Source organism: Schistocerca serialis, chromosome 2 (assembly GCF_023864345.2).
Source record: "Schistocerca serialis cubense isolate TAMUIC-IGC-003099 chromosome 2, iqSchSeri2.2, whole genome shotgun sequence".
Lineage (NCBI taxonomy): Eukaryota > Metazoa > Arthropoda > Insecta > Orthoptera > Acrididae > Schistocerca > Schistocerca serialis.
In genome coordinates this window covers 119,024,215-119,049,799 of record NC_064639.1, presented here as the reverse complement: position 1 = coordinate 119,049,799, position 25,585 = coordinate 119,024,215, and the positions used below count along the sequence as shown (strand labels likewise).

The 25,585-nt window shown below is 43.0% G+C and overlaps 1 protein-coding gene across 1 annotated transcript in view; it reads right to left on the bottom strand.

Moving 5' to 3' along the window:
• LOC126455764 (uncharacterized) overlaps window positions 1–22,691 on the bottom strand; it is a 204,200-nt gene extending 181,509 nt beyond the window's left edge. The window contains exon 1 of the mRNA XM_050091528.1: window positions 22,637–22,691. Within this exon, the coding sequence (XP_049947485.1) occupies window positions 22,637–22,691 (55 nt within the window). The remainder of the gene's footprint in view (window positions 1–22,636) is intronic.
• Between the last annotated feature and the right edge of the window lie 2,894 nt (window positions 22,692–25,585).

The window sequence follows — 25,585 nt, the reverse complement described above, 5'->3', positions numbered from 1 at the left end:
ATAATCTACCATTGTAGTAGCAGTAAACGATCTAATAACTGCGCCAGACACGTGTTATCTCATGCAGGGTGGTCGGAAATTCCCGTTACAGACTTCCACCACTTGTAGAGCGGACTGAGTACATCGCATATTGAGTAGGAACCCATGTCCGGAAACGTCATCCAGCGAGACTACAGAGCGTCAGCGTCATAAGCGCGGGCGTCTGTAAACGTACGTATACACAGGGTGATTCCGTGATGATGTTACAGACTTTCTACGATGATGGAGAACGATAAATATATTAATTTGAAGTAAGGATCCCTGTACCAGAAACGAACGAGTCGAAAGTTGTAAACGAAAACCGTTCTGATACCTCTGACAGTTGAATACATGTACCGGTTCTTGTGTTGCGAAGAGTGTAGGGCTGTAACTTTCAGGGGTGGTAGTGTGGACAAAAACGAGGAAAAATGTCCAATAAACGTGGCCTCTAAATTGCATACCTGAGGAGCCTGACCATTCGTTCATTTTCGCTAATGTGAAACACATCTCCTCTACTGAGCAAGTGTACACACTTTAGAGGCCACGTTTATTAGACATTTTTTCTCGTTTTTGTCCACACTACCACCATTGAAAGTTACCAGTCCTACACTCTTCGCAACACAAGAACCGGTGCATGTATTCAACTGTCAGAGGTATCAGAATGGTTTTCGTTTATGACTTTCGACTCGTTCGTTTCCGGTACGGGGATCCTTACTTCAAATTAATACATTTATTGTTCTCCATCATCCTAGAAAGTCTGTAACATCATCACGGAATCACCCCTTGTATACGTACATTTACAGACACCCGCGCCTATGGCTTTGACGCTCTGTAGTCTCGCTGGATGACGTTTCCGTACATGGGTTCCTATTCAAAATACGCTGTACTCACTCCCCTCTACAAGTCGTAGAAGTCTGTAACCGGGCTTTCCGACCACCCTCTGTAGGTGTTGCGCCGTATTCTGCCTCTTTACGTATCTCTGTATTTGAATATGCATGCCTATACCAGTTTCTTTGGCTCTTCAGTGTAATTAAGGACCTCCTGCGAGTAGGAACGTTTCGGGCGTCTTCCGCGGTCGGCAGTTGAACAGATAATCTGTATTATAATGCCGGTGGCATGTTGATCTTTACCGCCTCTGCAAACTGGGGCATACTGCTTCTATATTATCCGCCTGGGGTGGAAACACTGTTAACATCCAGCGAGAGGTACTAACACAGATCCCGCCCGTAACGTAATGATGATATGGATGATATGGCGTGTGACACCAAATGCATATAAACAAAAAGAGAACAGCACACTGACAATATTTCTTTTGCACCTGTATTGGTTTTTGGATTATACACTGCTTAAGGATGAGATGTATAAAGTAATCATAAAATGTTAATAACTCGCTGGAAATGAGTGAAACTGCGGTAGCACGTTGCCAGAAGTCTCCTAAAGTGCGCGTCATATATGTTGGCGGCCGAGTTTAGGTTTGTTCTGCGCATCTGACGTCACAAAACACAGTCCGCCAATGAACAGAGAACGACGTTGCCAGATCTCGACTGCAGAGCAGAGCACGGACGAGTGTATTCAGTTTTAGAACGTTCAGTCATAAATAAAGTAATTGAACAAAAGCAATGTCTTGATAGCAGACATTCTTTTATAGAAAGTTTGGAAAAAGCATTCTTTATACCAACTGCTTCATACTCTATTAATTAAGTAAACCAAACAAGCAATAAGTCTTCTAATTCAGGCGATAGCAAGGAAAGGTGTTTGAATCAATCTCACTAACCGCTTTTTCGCAATAAAGAACAGCGGTAATTGTTTATTTCCTATTGTACTTCGACGAAGTGTGAGTAATTCATAATCATACCAACAGTGTTTGTCAGTATTTTGCGTGACCTGTTACATACCTCGTGGTGTTACATTGTAGGACGAGTTGCAGTAGCGTAACGGTTGAGGCGTTGTGTTGGCGAAAGGTGTAGAGTTCAAACCTTGTGCGGTGCTTATTATTTTCTTTATTTAAAAACAATATCGAAGTGTCTTACTTCACGAGTTTTATTCGTTTGAATGCAATTTTTTGAAATTTCTAGTGCTTTGTCTCTTCACTAACCCTTTCGCTGCTGCAGGCACGTGCTCCCCGCATTCCGCGCTGTGCGCGATTTTGTCATCACTGCACTGCTCGTCTGTGCAGACACATGGTGTTCCCACTCCTTTGACACACTTATCACTCGATTTCACAAAAACTATTTGGCCCAAAAATTAGATTTTTACACATCTTCTTGACTGACACCTTCCCCCATAAATGAATTAATTTTGTTTCGATGTTCAACCTGTAACGCCGGAAATGCATATCCTCCTATTTCCATCTATTGTACTATTATTTTTTTTCCTTGTTTTGTTACCTCAAGATATGACATTTCTGTCTCTTTATATATTGTAATTGTTTTACTGTTTGTATATATATATTTATGCACTCATGTCGATGTATAATTGGTTTGTTTCGTAAATATTATTTGTATTTTTACGCTGGGTCTTGCCTAGGGAAAACTGCTATCGAACGATTACGTCGATAGGTCGTGTGAAGAATCAAAGTGTGTAGGATCTTTGGTAGTGTTAACTCTGCCGCGTGGAGCGCGGGCAGTGAGAGTCTGGCGGGAGTAGCGAGTGGAGCAGGTGTTGTGTGACGCTCCCGCGAGTTGCCGCGCTTTCGGGGTTTGGCAGCATGTAATTGCGCTCGACTCGCGATGATAGTTTCTGACATGGTGTCGCGGACGGGAAGCATTAGCTGGCGCACATCAAGAGCCCGTTTCGCCTGGTGACCGTGTCGAGAAGAAGGCGCGCCAACATCCAGCTTCTGCAGCAGCGACGGCCGACAATGAGTGACTGTCGCCACCTCCTCGATCGACGGCTTCAAACCATCAATCAACCAACAAGGAAGACTAAAAGCACGTAAAGTTTCAGAACTGTATGGCAGACCTCAGCTTTTCAAATTGTTCCATTTGCCTCGCAAAATTACAGCAACTTAGCATGAACCTTTGTTGCTCATTGTCCCAATTGCATTGCCAAGCAGGGTCCCTTCCTTTTCCGAAATGAACCCGAGTGTCGTTGAAATTCAAACGCCAGCATTAAAATAATATAATTAGATTTCACTGCTTTAATTTCAAAGTTCAGTAGCTGGCTACAATATTTAGGTTACACGAGCACAAATTTAGAGTGCGAGTTTTGTTAGCATATTTTAGCTTACCTGTGACTGCAGCTCAGCTTGGTACGTACTAAATTTTGCTATTGTTAATTGTTCAGAATCATTTAATTCAAGTTCAAAGTTAATTCTCTTATTTCTAAATTGCGTAGATTCAAGTAGCTTTGAAATGATTGTTGAGGTAGTCCAAGACTAACCTTATTTTACTGAATGTCGATGTGCTTCAGAAAGAAAGCTCACTATTAACTTCAGTCACTAAACTAACTTTCGATTTTCCAGTTTTATTAATTCTTTTGCTAGATTAAGTCAGAGTGTAGCGAAATTTATTACTTCTGACAAACTTTCAGTTTTCACACTACACGTGTCAACCTTCAGTTGCCACGCTTCTAGTGCTAATTATATGTGTAATTACCTTTCTTTTTCAGTTACTATAGTAATTGTCCTTAGGACTGGCGACCGTGATTTCCCCCAAATCTCAAATATCTAATTACCGCTAGTTGATTGTTAACGTAACGGCCGCACATTTACTTTCTTTATTAACTTTACCCCTTTTCAAAATTAATTTCCACCAGTTTCATTTGCATTTTTCCTTTCATTTAGATGTAACCCTTTCCTCCCTCTTTACCGATAGATTAACTTCGGTGACGATTGCTTTTCCCAAATTTCCATTAGGTACACGCGGTTTCATTTTTCACTGTCATTGAGGTCGATAAGTGAGGGGGAGGTTACAAACCCAGTTATTGTGCAGCATTAAATATAGTAAACCATTGCACGAAATTTTGAAGAGTTTGCAGAGGTAAATGTCCTTAGAGTATACTTTCCGTGTGGTCGATTTTAGTTGCCACAATGTTGAGAATGAAATGTGAACAAGATACCTAAATTTCATATAAAATTTACTGTGTAACAATATCTCATTTAATTTAAGTACCTCATAGGTGTCGTATGTAATACTGAGAAATATTCCATCTTTCGCGACTGCAACAAAAGTGTGTCTGCACAGACGAGCAGTGCAGTGACAAAATCGCGCACAGCGTGGAATGCGGGGAGCACGTCTCTGTAGCAGCGAAAGGCTTAATGCGGGCGTGGTGGCATTACTTCATGAACTGCGTGCTCCCCCCTAAACGTAAGCTTGCGAACTATGCTATACTATGGCGCTGCTTCTCTTGGCGCGTGCGTCGTGTGCAACTGGCAACGCAGCAATCTCCCGCGTCTGGGCGGCCAAGATAAAAGAATTGAACTATAGTCGTGTACAAAAAGCTGTACGTTACATGGCGTGAGGTCCACGTGAGTATAGTTTCAAAGGGACCTAGCACCACAACACCAGGCAGTTGAAGGAACGGGCAAAGACAGTGTGTGTCAACTAGCGACCAGTTACAGTGCACTGTAATGGTGTTCTTCATTACAACATGTCTCAGAAACAACCTTTGAATGGCTTTATAATGGGAAGAATCATTGCGAATCTAGAAGGACGAAGTGTGACGAGTGAAGCCTAGTGTCACGTGCATGGGGAGTGTCCAGAACCACAGACACAGCTGTCCGAAGGAGAGGAGATGGTCGACCACGGTCAGCTACAGCAGCAGATGACCGCCACCTTGTACCACAGGAAGAAGGGACCTGCGGCAACCAGTGGGCACAATTGTAACAACATTTTTAAAAAATTGCATGGCACCTCGACAGTGGCACGGCGACTGCGTTGGGCTGGTCTCTTTCTCCAACGACAAGTACGTTGTTTATCGTTGACAGCTGCACATCGACTGCACGGTGGTGCCAAGAACATAGGGACTGGACCAACAAAGAGTGAGGTCGCATGCAGTTCTCAGTTGAGATCGGTCTGAATGATTCTGGAAGTACTCTCACACGGCGAGAGGTGGGAACATGCATTGCACCCAGGAACAATGCTGATCATGGTCGTTTTGGTGGACCTGATGTGGGTAGGCATAATGTTGCACGGTCCTACTGACGCGGTACTGTCAGCGGTAAACGTTATTCGCACACTGTGCTCCTTCCCTGTGTGCGTATTTTCAGGGGTGCATTCGGCCCTGACTTCATTTTTGCAGATGTCAGTGTGAGACCGTATGGAACAGTGCCGGTGGAGGAGCTCTTCAAACGAGAGGATATTCGGCGAGTGGACTGCCCTGCGCGTTCCCTGGACTTAAGTCCCATCGAGCACGTGTGGGAAACACTTGGCAGCACTTCCACATGCGCGAACGGCCGTCGAGAACCACGGTGGTGAAGAAATGGAACGCCACACCACAAGAACTCCTTACCAACCTAGTGCAGCATGTTGTAGAGCACGCACTACCGTCCGTGGCGATCACACCTTATTGTAAGCAGGCTGTTTAGGTTTTTATGTTGGTAACGTCACGTAGTGCTCTGTATGAAAATCGCTGACTGCGCTGTGTGCAGTCTGTGGTTGGTTGGACTCATTGTTGGAATATTTGCTAGTGTAGTGTTGGGCAGTTGGGCGTGAACATCGCGTAGCGTTGCGCAGTTGGAGGTGAGCCGTCAGCAGTGGTGGATGTGGGGAGAGAAATGGCGGAGTTTTGAGCGGACGATCTGGATGTGTGTCCGTCAGAAATAGGAAATTTGTTTAATTGGATGTCACAAAATTATATATATGTTATGACTTTTGAACGCTATTAAGGTAAATACATTGTTCTCTGTCAAAATCTTTCATTTGCGAACTATGCCTATCAGTAGTTAGTGCCTTCAGTAGTTAGAATCTTTTATTCAGCTGGCAGTATCGGCGCTCGCTGTATAGCAGTAGTTCAAGTAATGAAGATTTTTGTGAGGTAAGTGATTCATGGAAGGCATAGGTTACTGTTAGGGCCAGTATTTTGTAGGGATTATTGAAAGTCAGATTGCGTTCTCAGTTTGGTGATCAGCTGTTTGAAAATCAAATAACGTAGAAGTTTACCATAACAGTCATTCATAATTTTTCAAAGGAGACGTTACACTATTAAGAATTGGAACGTTCTTTATAAATGTGTAACGTTCTTTAAAAGATTTAGGTGTTTGTTTGCCAATGAATATGAATTGCGTATTGTTTGCGTTATGCAAATTTACTGTGTGATGTGTTGTTGAGCAAATGGTGTACTTAATCAGTTTTACTGTAAACTAAAAAAATCAAACAACTTAATCTGGAAAACCAATATGTAATGCCCATAATGAAATCAATCCTTCTGAAATTTACCCACTCTCGTGAGTACCGAGTTCTATGGCACTGTACAATTAACTGACAGAAATAATTGTGCAAATAAACAGTGAAATAATTTTTCCCTAGTTCTAGAGACGCAACGGATGTAATCTTGGTATTCTGTTCTCTCCACAGTAGGCATAGAAAATATTCAATCTCGGCACAGTTAAGTGCAATACCGGCCGTAAAATATGTTCATATAAAAAACATCAGTAGACTGGCTGTAAATGAATAACCTTGCAAATGTTCTGTGAAAACCCTGGATACTGGCTCAGCTCTGTGCAATGCTGCCAGCATTTTCTTGGCAATCTTATAGCCTCACAAATTAATAAAATGGTTCAAATGGCTCTGAGCACTAAGGGACTTAACTTCTGAGGTCATCAGCCCCCTAGAACGTAGAACTACTTAAACCTAACTAACCTAAGGACATCACACTGATTCTGGCACATTAATATTTTTCTCATTCTGGTTGAAAAAATGGTATCTTTTGGAAAAATATTCATTGGATGTAAATAAACACATGGAATAGGATGAGGTACCGATACGTGCGGCCTCTAAATCGAATGCTTCAGCTTGCAAATTGTATTCAAAATAAAGTTTCGCTTTCACAAAATCTGTGAACTTCTCAACTGTTCTACAATTCTCACTTACTGTCGTAATTAAAAACACTTGAATTATTATATGAGAAAAAGTGTGACATCGTTTCACATAATTTTATTTCTCTGTATCAGGATTACAAAACACACAAAATGTTACCAATCGGATATATACCTAATCAACCTATACATTAATTCTGATGGAAAACACCTGGTTCCTGCATTCAAGGGTCAGTGTTGTAAAATTCAACCAAATCTACATAACGTGTTGCTGCATGCTTAAAACTAAATATACAAAATCTCATTACCCTACAAATTAGTTCCAGTTGCTTTTCCTTTGAGCTACAGTATAAATTCATTACTCTCCCATAATTGCCATGGACAATAGTTAATATTTGTTAACGATCAGTATCATTTCAATTCTTGACAATCTTATAGCCTCACAAATTAATAAAAATGGTTCAAATGTCTCTGAGCACTATGGGACTTAACTTCTGAGGTCATCAGTCCCCTAGAACTTAGAACTACTTAAACCTAAGTAACCTAAGGACATGACACACACCCATGCCCGAGGCAGGATACGAACCTGCGACCGTAGCGGTCGCGCGGTTCCAGACTGTAGCGCCTAGAACCGCTCGGCCACCCCGGCCGCCGGCCAGTCCCATAGTGATCAGAGCCATTTGAACCATCCTGGATGGCACAAATTAATAAAACACACTTTCCACCTTTATAGAAATAACTATGACCTAACATTTACTGGCTCTGTATGAGCATAAACAATATCATCCATCACTCCATTTTAGAAAAACTGTATTATGATGCGTCCACAGACAAAAATGTAAATTCTCACAGATAGCCTCTAGCTTTAAGTCTTACATCCTACCTGTGATAGAGTGCAGTGGCTACTGCTACTGCAAGCCGAGCGCTCCTACTTACCATCGACTCTGCCAGTCAGGCAACATTTTTATATATGACAACCGTTTCAGGTCATTTTTCGTGAATTATGTTACAAAATCGGTCTCCACGTACAAGTGGACCCCTCACATAAACCATGTCTTCCCGTTTTTAATGTCCAAGGGACCATCGCAAATCGTGGTGACTTCATTGTCTCTTTTGTTTTGGCATATAAGTGTCGGCACTGATACATCATGTGAAAATTACTTTCGCCCTTAAGTTTTGCACACACTATAGGTCGTGTTTACAGACCGTTCCGTAACAAAGTCCAAGTTCTACGTTAGGCTGGAAGGTAAAAATATAAATGTCGTACGGCATTGTTGGCTAATGTATCGCATATGGTATGTTCCGTCGCCTGTTGGAAAGGGTCCATGCACAGCGACACTTTTCCTTGTGGGTGCATCTACATCTGCATCATACTCCGCTAGCCACCTAATGGTGTGTGGTGGAGGGTACTTTCGGTACCACTATCTGATCCCTCCAACCCAGTTCCACTCGCCAATAGTGCGTGGGAAGAATGATTGTCGGCAAGTCTCTGTATTGGTTCTAACTGCTCGAATTTTTTCCTCATGGTCACTACGCGAGATGTGTGTGGGGGAAGTAATATGCTGTCCAATCTTTGAAAAGTGCTGTCCCGAAATTTCAATAGAAAATCTCTCCGTGATGCACAACGGCTCTCTTTTAGCGTCTGCCTGCGGAGTTTGTTTAGCATCTCTGCAACGCTCACTCGCCAGCTAAACGGTCCCGTGACAAAATGCTCCGCTCTTCTTTGGATCTTCTCATTTCCTCTATCAGTCCTACCTCATAGGGATCCCAGATAGATGAACAATACTCAAGAATCGGGCGAACAAGCGCCTTATAAGCCACTTCCTTTCGTGGATGAGTTACATTTCCTTAAGATTCTTCGGATGAATCTGAGTCTGGTGTCTGCCTTTCCCACTATCTGATTTATATGGTCGTTCCACTCAAGGTCGCTCTGGATAGTTACGCCCAGATATTTTTTTTTTCCGGCAGACACTGTATCCAGCTGTTCGTCATCAATAGTGTAGCCGTACAGTAGTGGGTTTCTTTTCCTATGTATGCGCAATATGTTACATTTATTTACGTTCAGGGTCAACTGCTAGAGCGTGCACTAATCATCTTTGCAGGTTGTTCTGCAAGTTCTTACTATCTTCTGGCGTTGCTACTTTGGAATAAACAACTACATCATCTGCGAATAGCCTTAAGGAGCATCCGACGCTTTCTACTAGATAGTTTATATACGTTGTAAACAACAACGGCCCTATCACATTTCCCTGCGGTACTCCGAATATTACCTTTATATCTATCGATTTTATTCCGTTAACAGCGACGTGTTGAATTCTGTCTGCAAGAAAGTCTTGAATCCAATCGCAAGTCTGCTCCGATACTCCGTAAGCTCGTATTTCTTTTTCATTAAACGGCAATGCGGGACGGTGTCAAATGCCTTACTGAAATCAACGAACACGGCATCAACCGGAACGCCGTTGCCCACTGAGCTGTGGATCTCACGGAGGAACAGAGCGAGCTGAGTTTCGCGAGATCTCTGTTTCCGAAATCTGTGTTCATTTTTATAGAGGAGATGTTCATTTTCCAAAAACGTCATAATTCTTGAGCATAAAACATGTTCCATAATTTTACAACAGATTGACATCAACGATGTAGGTCTATAATTATGTGGGTCTGCCTTACGGCCTTTTTTAAAAGCGGGATGACCTGCGCTTTTTTCCAGTCATTAGATACCTATCGTTGCTCAAGCGATCTACGATAAATTACTGCTAGAAGGGCAGCAAGTAAATTCGCATAATCTTTCTAGAGTCTTATAGGTATCTCATCTGGTCCTGAAGCCTTTCCGCTACTAAACCGATTGTAGCTACTTTTCAGTTCCGCGATCGGTTATCTCAATATCTGCCATTTAGATGTCCGCACGACGATTGAAAGGAGGGACAGTGTTACTATCTTCCGCCGTGAAACAACTTCGGAAGATCGAAGTCAGTATTTCGGCCCTTTCTCTGTTACCTTCGGTTTCGGTGCTGGGGCGGTCGCTGAGAGAACGAATAGATGATTTTGATCCATGGACTGATTTTACATACGACCAAAATCTTTACGGTTTTTCCTCAGGTCGGTTGACAACGTCTTACTTTCAAAATCATTGAACGCTTCTCTCATTGCTCTCCTTACGCTCATTTGCGCTTCGTTCAGCTTTTGTTTGTCAACTAGGTTTTTACTTCTCTTGAATCTGAGATGAAGTGCTCTTTTCGTTTACGTAGCGCTTTTCTAACACGGCTATTAAATCATGGTGGAGCTTTCCCATCCCTTAGAATCTTGCTCGGAACGTACTTGTCTAGGGCATATGGAACGATGCCTTTGAATTTTTTCCGTGTGTTCTCCACATCTTCGTCCTCGTCACAGAATATTTGACGCTGACTGCTAAGGTGTTCTGAAATTGTATCCTGTCACCCTTGCTGAGGAAATGTATCTTCCTACCTTCCTTAACGTTTCTTGTAGAACCCGTCGTCATAGATGCTGTCACAGCCTTATGCTCATGGGATAGGTGTGTTGTTTGTGTATTCATAGAGTGTAGGTGAGTGTAATGGATGCCTGTATAGTAAAATGATGTGTTTCTGTTGTGTAATGATGAAGAGAGAAGGGAGAGGGTGGTTGAGTATTTAGCATATTTCTGAGATGCTAAGATATCAGAATCTGTAATATTTCTGGCTTTGCAGCCATCATATTCAGATACAAGAAGCTCTTCTTAGAACAGTTGAGAAGGCAGCAGTGGCAAAATGACGTAATGTGGTATCAGGTATCGATGACAGATGGGGTATCGTCAGAAAGACCGTCTAAATCGTGTCCCCTCTCCGCGATTGGCTGCTGCTTTTGGAAGTTGCGCGCCAAAAAGGTAATCTTCTATCATTAATATTAGTCAAACTAAATAGCGTATTTACTTGCAGTTCAAACTAAAGCATCTCTCAATAGCGTGCTATCATTCCGTTATTTTACAAGTAATAATAACCAGCGAAATAGTAAACAACTGTTAAACGAAAAGGCAGAAGAAGCACTTAGGTGATCTTCTGATCGTGCCTATCTTGGATGGTGGGCGCAGTGGTTAAGCTGTAACATCAGAGCACTGTCGGAGGTCAGACATGTTCTCTGCCGCGGTCAGTGTCAGTAGACTTTATTAGTGATCTATGGTTTGTAAGAGTGAGAGCCTCGGAGGACAGACATGTTGTCTGTTGCATCGTTGTCAAGACTTTTTTTAACAATGTATGGGTATTTGGACGTATAGTCAAGAACAGTGTGATAGCACTCATGGAAACACGTAGTTCATTATTATGTTGAAGAATGGAAATTATTTGTGACTCTAAAGTGGAATGTAATTGTACCGATTCTCGTGTTCTGTCAATAAAAAGTGAGTACCATCCCATATAAACAACTTATTTGAGCTGTGCTGGCCCCAGCTTATGCCTTGACTGTTTGGTTTCCCGCAGTTATTGCGATTATGTCGTGGTTCTTACTCTTTCTACGTGTGGCAGCAGTGGTGTGTATCGATATTCGCACCTTGCACTATCTTTGGTGTGGTGCTTACAGTTTCCGGCTAGAGGGTGTTCGGCAGTTGGTCAGGTGGTGTGGATCAGCCAGGAAATCTCCGCGCGCCACAGTTGGCCGGACCCGCTGGCGGTCTCTAGGCAGTGTGGGAGTGTGTGGGAGCTGTTCCGATTGCTACGGGCTTCGTGGCTCACCGAACCAGGACATCAAAGCTGAGTGGTGATTTAATTACCGAAGCCAGGCTGTTCACACTGTGCAGTTGGTTTTCATGGTTGGCTTTTGGGGGTATTCCCGTGAGCAATAGCGAGTGTTCGAGTTGGCGAAAGTCTGGCCACCATCCGGTGTAGTTTAACTGTACTTTGGTTATTTGAAGTCCAAGTGCCTTGTGACCGTTAGCGTTCCAGTTACCTGCCCTGGCCGCTGACGTAAAATTCAGGCAGTGTCCTTCCCCCACCGTGTTGTTGCTGTCCAACACGTGTGTGTAGTTTTGACAGCTTATGCATACGTGGTTGTGGGCGGCTACGCCTTTTACGTTTTGGCTCTGGAGTTGCTTGTGCACTGGTCGGGTGGAAAACAAGTCGTCTTGGCGGTGGGTCCGTTGACTGTCTCTTGGTTGGGTTGCCGGCGGATCGGATATAGCTGGGCCGACTACCTGTCTCTCCTAAGCGAACGTTTAACATCTCAAGTGCAGACCGACCCCCGGAAACTTCTGAGCGCTGCTGGCTGTACTGCCTTTTCTTATTGGTGTTTGATTGCGTATTTTAATGGCTTATAGCCGATTGAATTTGTATGCTTTTAGTTGGGCTTTAAATAATGGGGCTTCAGCTGCTTTAAAATTGAAAGCTCCTTACTTGTCACGTCTTGCATTGTCTGAGCCTTCAGCCTCATTTATAATAATTTTTGAATAAAGCTTTGGGCCTTCTGCCTTTTGAAAATTTATTGCAGTTGTGTTTTTCAATAATGGGCCTTCAGCCACTTTAAAATTTAAATTTCTTACTTCTTAGATTGTTTGGGCCTTCAACCTATGTAAAATATTGTTTAAAGATAAAGCTTTGGGTCTTCTGCCTACTAAAAATTATTTTAGTTCTTTTAAGTAATCGCCGGCCGCGGTGGCCTAGCGGTTCTAGGCGCTCAGTCCGGAACCGCGCGACTGCTACGGTCGCAGGTTCGAATCCTGCCTCGGGCATGGATGTGTGTGATGTCCTTAGGTTAGTTAGGTTTAAGTAGTTCTAAGTTCTAGGAGACTGATGACCACAGATGTTAAGTCCCATAGTGCTCAGAGCCATTTGAACCATTTTTTTTTTAAGTAATCGGACTTCAGCCGTTTTTAAATTAAAGTCCTTGTCTTTCAAGTATCAGACTGTGTGGGGCCATCAGCCTAATTGAAGGTAAGGCTTTCTGCCTTGTGTTTTTCTTTCAAATTAATTTTACCTGCAGTCTTAAATCATGGGCCTTCAGCCGTCTTTAAATTAAACTCGATTGCTTTTCAAGTGTTAGATTTGTTGGGCCTTCAGCCAAGTTATAGAATTTACTTACGTGAGGCCTTCTGCCTGCTAAGTATTCTGAGTCTGAATTTTAAGTTAATGGCTTTCAGCCGTTTTTAAATTTAAGTGGTTGTGCCCTTAAGGCATAATATAATGTGGACTATTCAGCCGATAACTAAGTTCAAAAATTTTTGCTGTATTGTTTGGAGAACTAAATAAAGTTACACGTGTTTGAGTGTAACTGACAGCCGGCTTTTGGCCCCTTTCCACAAGTCCAACTACCTGTTCTGTCCTGCGGACTTAAGCAGGGCTTTCAGTGGGCCCACTGCGCAGCGCGGAGATTTCCTGGCTGATCCACACCAAACCGACCAACTGCCGCACACCCTCTAGCCGGAAACTATAAGCACCAGATCAAAGATACTACAAGGTGCGAATATCGATACACGCCACTGCTGCCACACGTAGAAAGAGTAAGAACCACGGCATAACAGCAATAACTGCGGGAAACCAAACGCAGAGTAACACTCAAGCTTTAAACCAACGCATAAGCCGGGGCCAGCACTGCTCGTTATTGAAAATTTAATCATTCACATAACGCCAGTTCCTCGCTAAGTTTCTTACTGCCTCAAGATAACGAATTCACTACCTACGTGCTGTTCTCTGCGCAGGGCACAACTACTGTAGAAGACTGCAAATTGGTGAACATTTATTAGAGCTTATGCATTCCATTCAGGGCGGTGGAAGCAAACAGGCACCTCACGTGTACTGCAGTCTTAGTACAAATGAGATCAGTGACACGTCGTCTGTGGTAACACGGAGGAGGTACGAAGGGGAGAAACATTCTTGAGGGAAGGGATTTAAAATGTGCATGTATTTGTCGTCCTCTCTCACACTGTTCGCCGCGCGGAGTGGCCGCGTGGTTTGAGGCGCCATGTCACGGATTGCGCGGCCCCTCCCGCCGGAGGTTCGAGTCCCCCCTCGGGCATGGGCGTGTGTGTGTTGTTCTTAGCATGACTTAGTTTAAGTATTGTGTAAGTCTAGGGACCGATGACCTCAGCAGATTGGTTCCTTAGGAATTCACACACATCTGAACATTTCCTCTCACTCTTCCTCTCTCTTCTTCAACTTGCCGTAAATCCAGAGAGCTATACGATGAACCGACTCCTCCCCATGAAATCATGTTAATTGAAAAAACAGAGTCGGGGAAGGCGTGGTCCAGTTGAACGTGAAATATGGGTACCACATCTCACGTAGAAGTACTTATAATGTTTCCCGTAAAACTATTAAATGAAACTAAATGCCACTATAACAATCCGATTTGTTGCTAGATGCGCTTATATTATTCTAATCACTGAATGAACAATACAAATGAGTACAGGTGCGGACAAGGAGGCAAAGACATGTATGCACGACCTTGATACAGGTGGTTGGGTTTGAGATGGAACGATATAAAAACCACTGCCAGTAATTATGCACAGTAGCTACATATAAACAGAGAACTCCGCGGCGAGGGACTTACAATCGGTCGGTTGATGTCGGCACACGTTGCCACTATGTTCCAAAAAGCCGCACGCGAAAATATGATTTTCATTGGGTCGTACCTCAGGTTTGTCGATCACAGAGAAAAGGGATCAAGTGTTGTGGACAATCTTAAAATAACGTTCTCGGGGAACCGTGAAACGTTTTTGGATATCCCTCACCGTTAGCGGGATCCAGTTCAAAATTACCGTATTTATGCACATAAATATGTAAGGTTAATATCCGGTCTGAAGCGTAAATGTAGTGTCAACTGACGTAGTGAACACATGGCAAGGGTTCTATGGTCATTAAAAAGGTTCTGAGGTCACAAAGATATGCTTTTAGTCGGCATTTTCTCACCAATAAAACTTTATGACGTGCTGTCTCTGTATAATGGGCGCTTCACGCCTGTACAATTACGGCTGTGCCCAAAGTGGTAGTCTACTGCAGCGACAAAAAACTTGCTTAAAAAGGTTCTTCACATCCTGAGAAGATCTTAAAAAGACTGAAAAATTGCGTAAAACTGGAGAGACGGCAGCTTCAGCAATATATTTCTAACAACATTTTCACTCTTTTAAGAAACAAATCATAATCTGGCCGTTTTCGATGCTTTCCAGACATTTAATGCCTGAATATTCAGATGGAGACAGCCATCCTCCTGAATGCGAGTCCAGCGTGCTAAGAAGAGGAAGAAGAATAAGATGATGATGATGATTATGACGATGATGATGAATCTATTGGAATATAACACTTGAGAAAACTCCGACGTCTCTCGAGTATCGCTTCTTTTAGTTAACGATTGAAGTGTCAATAGAGAACCTTAGCTTACTGCTGCATACATTTCACTACACTGCATACATTTCACTACACTGCATACATTTCACTACACATCAAACGAACGTCAGTGTTGCTCTCTCTACGTTGAAACCTAAATCTTCCCTTATACGGGAGTGGATATCAACGCTTAATTATTTGCGAAAGGTGGAAAAGACTCACGGGCGACGGAAACTTCTGAGAACAGTGACGAATGGAGCTTAAGCCGGCTTTCCACTTGCAACTAATGTGACGCCACTCGGATAGTTTCACCAGGGCTGTACTTGGAAACACCCGGATTATGATGACGTTACGCGATTGACGGAAATTTTTGCAACGCTACAAGAAGCTCGAATCGTTTCAGCTTCGAACGCCACTTGTCTTTCACAACCAGCGATTAGCATCTTTTGATTGCTGCCTGGCGGCTGTGTCGAGACAACATCAATATGTTCGTGGTTCCACAACAAAGACGTGACGTAACGATTTGTTGACAATAACATGACCTGAAGCGGTCTGTTTTCTACAGCAATACATAGAATAAAACCGTCCGTCCAGAACGTCCTGATCCCAGCGGTAGTTCGAGTCCTCCCTCGGGCATGGGTGTGCGTGTTTGTCCTTAGGATAATTTAGGTTAAGTAGTGTGTAAGCTTAGGGACTCATGACCTTAGCAGTTAAGTCCCATAAGATTTCACACACATCTGAACATTTGAACAGAACGTCCTGAGATTGACTTTATTCCTCGCGTAGAAGCGACGTTGGCGCTGAAACTATGTCGGCGATTTGAACTAACAAATGTAAACAATAGATGTGGATTCGAACAGTCACTTGTGAGCACGCAGTATACAAATAGTGGACGTGCGACAGCAGTGTGTCAACATTGTTGTGCAACAAAGCGCTATGGAGCAGCATGACGTCAATGTGACATGCCAGTTGAACAACTTTCCAAGGAAGGACTTTTCTTTCAGTTTCAACCAGTTGTTTCATCGTTCTGTGCCTCGTGTCGAGAGTGGATGACAGTTGACAGTGTAGAGCACCTGAAGCACTAAAAAAGCAAAAAACATCTTCCCATTTTTCTATGTTTTATCAACACAAACATCTTCCCATTTTTCTATGTTTTATCAACACAGTCTCTAAACTTTTTGGGCTGACGGGGCTATTCTACTTTCAGAATAACTTGTGAGACTCTTTCTTGTACTTGTATCACAACATTATTGAAACACAAGTTTGATAATTTGTGTGAGCTAGAGAAACATTTAAATTCATATTGAAGGTATTTTAAATCTGTCTGTGCTCCCTGCCGCCGTTGGATAAGCAGCTGCAGCAGCAAGTCGTATACTCTTAGCTCACTTATTTGTTACGTAGTTTAATTCTTAATTTCTTTGCGTGTTTTTGGTACTTGCGTTGTTTAATTCATAAATTTCGGGCGTATTGTAGTATTTGAGAGTTGTAGCATCGCGTTTTAGTACCTGAATAGTGTAAAATTGCGTAGTCTCCTTCCGCCGCCGAGCGGTGTCTCAGCAGTGCGCAAGTAGCAGCATTACTGCATTTACTAGGCAATCTTGTATTTTAATAACCGTTTAAATTTTGTGTCGAATTGTTTGTGCTCTCTGTAGATTAGTTTAGACGTTCTTTGCACAACAGTTTTTAGCATGGATAGGGACTGCAACAGCTGTGTTAGGATGCAGGCTGAGTTGGCATCCCTTCGCTCCCAGCTTCAGGCAGTGTTGGCTTCGGTCACACAGCTTGAGGCTGTTGCCAATGGGCATCACTGTGGGGTCCGGATGGGGGTTTGTCGGGGACGGCAAGCTCGTCCGACGCATCCCCCGATCGGACTGTGGCTGCCCGGGATACTGCCCACATTGAGGCTGATCCCTCACCTGTGGTAGAGTGGGAGGTCGTCTCGAGGTGTGGCAGGGGGCGAAAGACATTCCGGAGGGCTGAACGGAAGGCCTCTCCAGTTTGTCTGACGAACTGGTTTCAGGCTCTGTCTCAGGCTGATATTGATCTTCGGCCGGACATGGCTGCTTGTCCTGTTCCAGAGATTGCCCCTGAGTCTGCAAGATCCGGGCAGCCGCAGAGGGTGGGCTTACTGGCTGTTGGGAGCTCCAACGTCAGGCGCGTAATGGGGCCCCTTAGGGATATGGCAGCAAGAGAGGGGAAGAAAACCAATGTGCACTCCGTGTGCATACCGGGGGGAGTCATTCCAGATGTGGAAAGGGTCCTTCCGGATGCCATGAAGGGTACAGGGTACACCCACCTGCAGGTGGTCGCTCATATCGGCACCAATGATGTGTGTCGCTATGGATCGGAGGAAATCCTCTCTGGCTTCCGGCGGCTATCTGATTTGGTGAAGACTGCCAGTCTCGCTAGCGGGATGAAAGCAGAGCTCACCATCTACAGCATCGTCGACAGGACTGACTGCGGACCTTTGGTACAGAGCCGAGTCGAGGGTCTGAATCAGAGGCTGAGACGGTTCAGCGACTGTGTGGGCTACAAATTCCTCGACTTGCGCCATAGGGTGGTGGGGTTTCGGGTTCCGCTGGATAGGTCAGGAGTCCACTACACGCAGCAAGCGGCTACACGGGTAGCGGGGGTTGCGTGGCGTGCACTGGGCGGTTTTTTAGGTTAGATGGCCTCGGGCAAGTACAGAAAGGGCAGCAGCCTCAAAGGGTGCGGGGCAAAGTCAGGACATGCGGGGGCCAAGCAGCAATCGGTATTGTAATTGTAAACTGTCGAAGCTGCATTGGTAAAGTACCGGAATTTCAAGCGCTGATAGAAAGCACCGAAGCTGAAATCGTTATCAGTACAGAAAGCTGGCTGAAGCCAGAGATAAATTCTGCCGAAATTTTTACAAAGGCACAGACGGTGTTTAGAAAGGATAGATTGCATGCAACTGGTGGTGGCGTGTTTGTCGCTGTTAGTAGTAGTTTATCCTGTAGTGAAGTAGAAGTGTGTAGTTCCTGTGAATTATTATGGGCGGAGGTTACACCAAACAACCGAGCTAGGTTAATAGTTGGCTCCTTTCACCGACCTCCCAACTCAGCAGCATTAGTGGCAGAACAACTGAGAGAAAATTTGGAATACATTTCACATAAATTTTCTCAGCATGTTATAGTCTTAGGTGGAGATTTCAATTTACCAGATATAGACTGGGACACTCAAATGTTTAGGACGGGTGGTAGGGACAGAGCATCGAGTCACATTATACTGAGTGCACTATCCGAAAATTACCTCGAGCAATTAAACAGAGAACCAACTCGTGGAGATAACATCTTGGACCTACTGATAACAAACAGACCCGAACTTTTCGACTCTGTAAGTGCAGAACAGGGAATCAGTGATCACAAGGCCGTTGCGGCATCCCTGAATATGGAAGTTAATAGGAATATAAAAAAAGAGAGGAAGGTTTATCTGTTTAGCAAGAGTAATAGAAGGCAGATTTCAGACTACCTAACAGATCAAAACGAAAATTTCTGTTCCGACACTGACAATGTTGAGTGTTTATGGAAAAAGTTCAAGGCAATCGTAAAATGCGTTTTAGACAGGTACGTGCCGAGTAAAACTGTGAGGGACGGGAAAAACCCACCGTGGTACAACAACAAAGTTAGGAAACTACTGCGAAAGCAAAGAGAGCTCCACTCCAAGTTTAAACGCAGCCAAAACCTCTCAGACAAACAGAAGCTAAACGATGTCAAAGTTAGCGTAAGGAGGGCTATGCGTGAAGCGTTCATTGAATTCGAAAGTAAAATTCAATGTACCGACTTGGCAGAAAATCCTAGGAAGTTCTGGTCTTACGTTAAATCAGTAAGTGGCTCGAAACAGCATATCCAGACACTACGGGATGATGGTGGCATTGAAACAGAGGATGACACGCGTAAAGCTGAAATACTAAACACCTTTTTCCGAAGCTGTTTCACAGAGGAAGACCACACTGCAGTTCCTTCTCTAAATCCTCGGACAAACGAAAAAATGGCTGACATCGAAATAAGTGTCCAAGGAATAGAAAAGCAACTGGAATCACTCAACAGAGGAAAGTCCACTGGACCTGACGGGATACCAATTCGAATCTACACAGGGTACGCGAAAGAACTTGCCCCCCTTCTAACAGCCGTGTACCGCAAGTCTCTAGAGGAACGGAAGGTTCCAAATGATTGGAAAAGAGCACAGATAGTCCCAGTCTTCAAGAAGGGTCGTCGAGCAGATGCGCAAAACTATAGACCTATATCTCTTACGTCTATCTCTTGTAGAATTTTAGAACATGTTTTTTGCTCGAGTATCATGTCGTTTTTGGAAACCCAGAATCTACTCTGTAGGAACCAACATGGATTCCGGAAACAGCGATCGTGTGAGACCCAACTCGCTTTATTTGTTCATGAGACCCATAAAATATTAGATACAGGCTCCCAGGTAGATGCTATTTTCCTTGACTTCCGGAAGGCGTTCGATACAGTTCCGCACTGTCGCCTGATAAACAAAGTAAGAGCCTACGGAATATCAGACCAGCTGTGTGGCTGGATTGAAGAGTTTTTAGCAAACAGAGCACAGCCTGTTGTTATCAATGGGGAGACGTCTACAGATGTTAAAGTAACCTCTGGCGTGCCACAGGGGAATGTTATGGGACCATTGCTTTTCACAATATATATAAATGACCTAGTAGATAGTGTCGGAAGTTCCATGCGGGTTTTCGCGGATGATGCTGTAGTATACAGAGAAGTTACAGCATTAGAAAACTGTAGCGAAATGCAGGAAGATTTGCAGCGGATAGGCACTTGGTGCAGGGAGTGGCAACTGACCCTTAACATAGACAAATGTAATGTATTGCGAATACATAGAAAGAAGGATCCTTTATTGTATGATTATATGATAGCGGAACAAACACTGGTAGCAGTTGTTTCTGTAAAATATCTGGGAGTATGCGTGCGGAACGATTTGAAGTGGAATGATCATATAAAATTAATTGTTGGTAAGGCGGGTGCCAGGTTGAGATACATTGGGAGAGTCCTTAGAAAATGTAGTCCATCAACAAAGGAGGTGGCTTACAAAACACTCGTTCGACCTATACTTGGGTATTGCTCATCAGTGTGGGATCCGTACCAGATAGGGTTGACGGAGGAGATAGAGAAGATCCAAAGAAGAGCGGCGCGTTTCGTCACAGGGTTATTTGGTAACCGTGATAGCGTTACGGAGATGTTTAGCAAACTCAAGTGGCAGACTCTACAAGAGAGGCGCTCTGCATCGCGGTGTAGCTTGCTCGCCAGGTTTCGAGAGGGTGCGTTTCTGGATGAGGTATCCAATATATTGCTTCCCCCTACTTATACCTCCCGAGGAGATCACGAATGTAAAATTAGAGAGATTCGAGCGCGTACGGAGGCTTTCAGACAGTCGTTCTTCCCGCGAACCATACGCGACTGGAACAGAAAAGGGAGGTAATGACCGTGGCACGTAAAGTGCCCTCCGCCACACACCGTTGGGTGACTTGCGGAGTATAAATGTAGATGTAGAGGTAGATGTACAAGAAATGCATGGTTGCAAAAACGAATTTAAAGTGTCATCAATTATTATAAAGTAACTACAGACAATAAGACCACGAAAATGAAGAACTTAATTTGTTGTTACTACACTTGCAAGCATGCATAAGTGCATTTAAGGTTCTGTGATAAGATCCAGCAATCATGACAATAAAGTAATAGAGAATTTCAGGTCTGTCTGTTATGCAAGCAACCATTAATTTTATCTCTATATTTATATAATAAGTAGTCTGCAAATATGGTTTTGATTATAAGAGAGTGTTCGCCAAAAACAACATGATATTACCTGTCTATATTTCATTTACAAACAATTACGACTTTTGGAATTCCTTCTATTAGCACGTTATGTGCTGAAAAGGTTCATTCTATCATATGTGTGGTTAAGAGTTGTTTTTATGCAAATCGTATTAAAGGAAGGCAAATAAAATTGATTCATCATTAAAAGAACACCATTTGTATTTTCTCAACAGCTCAGTTCTTCATAAAGCCGAGGAAATTAAAGATACACATTTTATGACAACCTATATTCACTACAGGTAATTTATTCAGTTCCGGTTTATGGCGCCACAGTCTGGTTATAAATGCACTAAAAGTCACAAGAGTATAAGCTAGAGTCAGAATAGTTGTGATTTACTGTAAGATCTTCTTATTGGAAGATTAAAGTATAGACGTCAGCTTTATTTACTCTTGCTTATTTAATGCCAGAACTTACGAGTTCTGTTTTTATTAACTTGGATAACGCATGTTAGCTCTAAATTTGGTACAGGATGGTGAATGAACCTTCGTGTTCGCCAGTGTATTTCATACCCACGTGTTATTTTTAAGCATAATTCACATCTGGACCCAACATTTGTGTTTTCTGTTCCTCTTACCTACACTGTGGCGTAGTTTTACTGGCATAATATGCACGCTGACAGCCATGCCCGTTCTTATGATTTTCGTTTACCCCGTATTGGGAGCAGCGGAACCGGAATTTTTATTGTGGAGGCGTCATGCCACTTGCTGTGGCGCCACTTGACTTGCGAGTGTAAACCCGGCTTCACGGGGTTGTCAAACAAATAACGCCGCGATATTAGAGTGACTGTTTTGTTTACACATACAGCGCCACAGTTTTCCACTTTACTGGCAGGAAACTAATTACATGGTCCGTGCACTAATTACGAATTTGAGAATATGTAAGGTACTATGATGTCGGCTTTCAGTCTCCAGTAACGCAGTTCCTAAAAACAAGCAGAAAAACTGGCGACTGTGCCTACTGGAAAGTTTAACACTAGAAACATGCCAACTATATGAAAGAAAACAGTTAGTTATACAAACAAGAATAGCACGATACTAGCGAAATTTCGGAAAGTAAGAAGCGAATGTACACGCCACTGCCTACCGTATATTTGCCATGATTATCGAACGTTTACATGGTCTAAAACGCAAAAGACAGGCAAATACGTATGTTAACTACAAAGAAAACATTTATTCGTATGTTCTGAATGCGTGTTGCGCAAAGATACTGTAACAGTTCAGTCAGAACAAAGACCGAGAGGTAAAGAAAATGCACGCAATACTTCTCGAGTCGCGCTAAAATCAAATAAATGACTGGAACTGAAAGCAACAGTTAAGCGTCCGCCGAAGCCCATATTGACACGACAGTCTTCTGGAATAGTTCATCATTTTGAAAACGCATCCTGTGCTGGGATACCGGACCGCTGCCTTTATCGAGCCAACCGACCACTGACAAAGATGAACGTTCACGTAGCACAGAAAACTAGATAATGTGTACGTACCGTAACAGGCGGCCCCAAGAAGAAGGAAGAGCGAGGTCGCCCAACGGGGCTTCATGCTGCCGACAATCCCGGCGCTATAGGAGTCGCAAAGATGCGGTGAGACTTTCCGTAGACTCAAAAGCACGTTCACCTGCCTTCGCCACGATCAGCTCACACATGTGAAACAATGAAGAGTCGCGACTGATAATGCTATCGGCGGCGCCTGTCTTATCTCGCGTGCCGTAGATTACAGAGATCGAATGAGGTCTGTCCATTAGCAGGCGTCAAAGACCTTAAGATATATCCCAGTGTGCGTTCCTGTCTATAATCACGTCTGCTCCACCATTTTGCCCATGCGAAAGTATAAGGTAGTCTTAACTGATGAAGCAGAGTTTTATTATTAGTTACTAGCTTGGCGTCCGCTGCTCCGGTCTACTAGACTGTGTGGTCTTCACAAGTGTTTTTTTTTTTTTTTGTTTTGTTTCCCTTTAATCGAATTTTTATGTTGTTCACAAATTGCAAAACTTTCTAAACTGTTCACGCTTATTAAAGTCATATAAGCGTGATCTTTTCCGAATTTTCTTCTGACCACAAAGCGAATCTGGTAGCTGGAGTCCAAGGTTTTCTGTTAATCATGCCTTCTGCGTTCTTGTGGTATTATTTCCCTAGAAGCTTTCATCCTCAAAACATATTTCTTTACATCCAACCGAGAAGTGAAATACGAAGTTTCATAGGGATAGGCCTAAAAAAATTTTTTAGTAAAAAAATATTTTCTTAAATATTATCATCTTAAATATCATCATCCGGAATACTTGAAGATAAACAGGGATAAAATCGTTGAAGAAATTAATAGGCACTCAATAGACACATGGACAGATCTGGCGAAGGCAGTTCAGAAGACTACGTGCTGGGGACAACCACCTAGAAAACGCAAACATAGGTGGTGGAACGCAAAGTGTGATGAAGCCATTGAGAGAAGAAAGCAAGCATGGGACATGTTCAGTAGCTACAGAAATTCAGAAACATGGAAAAAATTTCACGAAGTTCAGAAACTAGCATCGAAGGAAATCAGAAAGGAAAAACGAGCATATGACAATAACAGACTAAAAGAAATTGAGGAAGATTTCAAAAGAAATAACACAAGAAATTTTTACAGAACTTTCAAAGAAAATATTAAGGGCTATCAACCCCCTAGCCTCTGCTTCCGAAGAACAGATGGATCCCTGGAAACAAACACAAAAGAAAACTGCAAAATTCTCAAACATTACTTTGATAAACTTCTTAATTGCAAAAAACCTACAGGAAAATTAACATTCCAAAAGACCACATCTAATGCCGATTCTGATCCACCCACAATAGAAGAGATAGAGGAAATCATAAAACAAATGAAAAATAACAGAGCTGGCGGAGAAGATGGTATTATCGCCGAGATCTGGAGACTCCAAGATGAAAACATCACCAAAAAAATCCATAAGATTATCTCCGAAATTTGGATCACAGAGAAAGTGCCAGAGGAATGGAAATGTGCATTGATCCATCCGTTACATAAAAAGGGTGATAAGTCAGATCCAAACAATTACAGAGGCATTTCGCTAGTACCAGTTACATACAAAATTTTCTCTAAGGTGCTATTAAACAGACTAGAACCACAAGCAGATCTGCAAATTGGGGAATACCAGGCAGGCTTCAGAAAAGGGAGATCATGCATCGAACAGATCTGGAACTTGAGAACACTTTTGAAAGTCAGACAGGCAAGAAACACTGTAGTTACCTTTGTGGACTTTAAAAAAGCATATGATTCCATAGACAGACAGACACTCTTTGACGTACTGGAAGAATATGGTATCGACAGAAAAACCAGGGCACTTATACAACAGACGCTTACAGACACTACCTCCAAGATTAAGTTCATGGGAGAAATTTCGGAACCCTTCCACATACACACAGGTGTCCGACAAGGAGACGGGCTCTCACCAATCCTGTTCAACATGGTGTTAGACAAAATTACCAAGCAGTGGGAGGAACAAGTTAAAGGAATACAGCTGGGAAGAACACGTGAAACCAAAACAATCATAAAATGTCTGGCATTTGTAGATGATATAGCCATACTCAGCAATAATACACAGGAGGCAAAGGAAGCACTGGAATGCTTGCACGAAATAGCTGCCAAAACAGGTCTGCAGGTATCTTACGAGAAGACACAATATATGGAACGACAGACCAACAATGTACACACCATGCATACGGTATATGGATCCGTAGAAAGAGTCGAAAAATTTAAGTATTGGGAGGATCAAACAAGGCGGCTAACATGGAACGAACGAAGAAACTCCAGAAGGCATACAAACTCACATGGTCACATTATAATAAGAAAAGCATATCGAGGCAGGCCAAACTTAGGCACTACAAAACAGTTGTATTACCAGAAGCATTGTACGCGTCAGAAACAACCACAATTGGAGCATCAGGCATCATAGACACAGAAAAAATAGAACGCAAAATTCTCAGAAAAGTATTTGGACCAATTCACAGAGATGGCATATGGATGAAGCGACCTACCAAAGAGCTGTACCAGCACACTGACAGACTAACAGACGCGATCAGAAAACGCAGATTAACTTTCTATGGGCACATACAGAGAATGGACAACAACCGACTTACAAAGAAAATTTTTGATGTAGTAAACAGCTCAAGCAAGAAAACAAATTGGTATCATGAAATAGTCGAAGACTTAAGGCAGATAGGGATCAACAGGCAAATGATAGGAGACAGGAAATACTTCAGAAACAAAGTTAGGAATGCAAAATTTATTGTAAAGGAGAGAAAGAAGAAAGGAACATTATGGACAGAGCAAAGGAAACAGGAGCACAGCCAAAGGATGAAGAGATTTTGGGAAGAGAAGAGGAAGAAAGGAAAGAAGTGAAAATTGTGTCATCATGTGATTTTCGAGTTCAAACACTGTCCATAAGG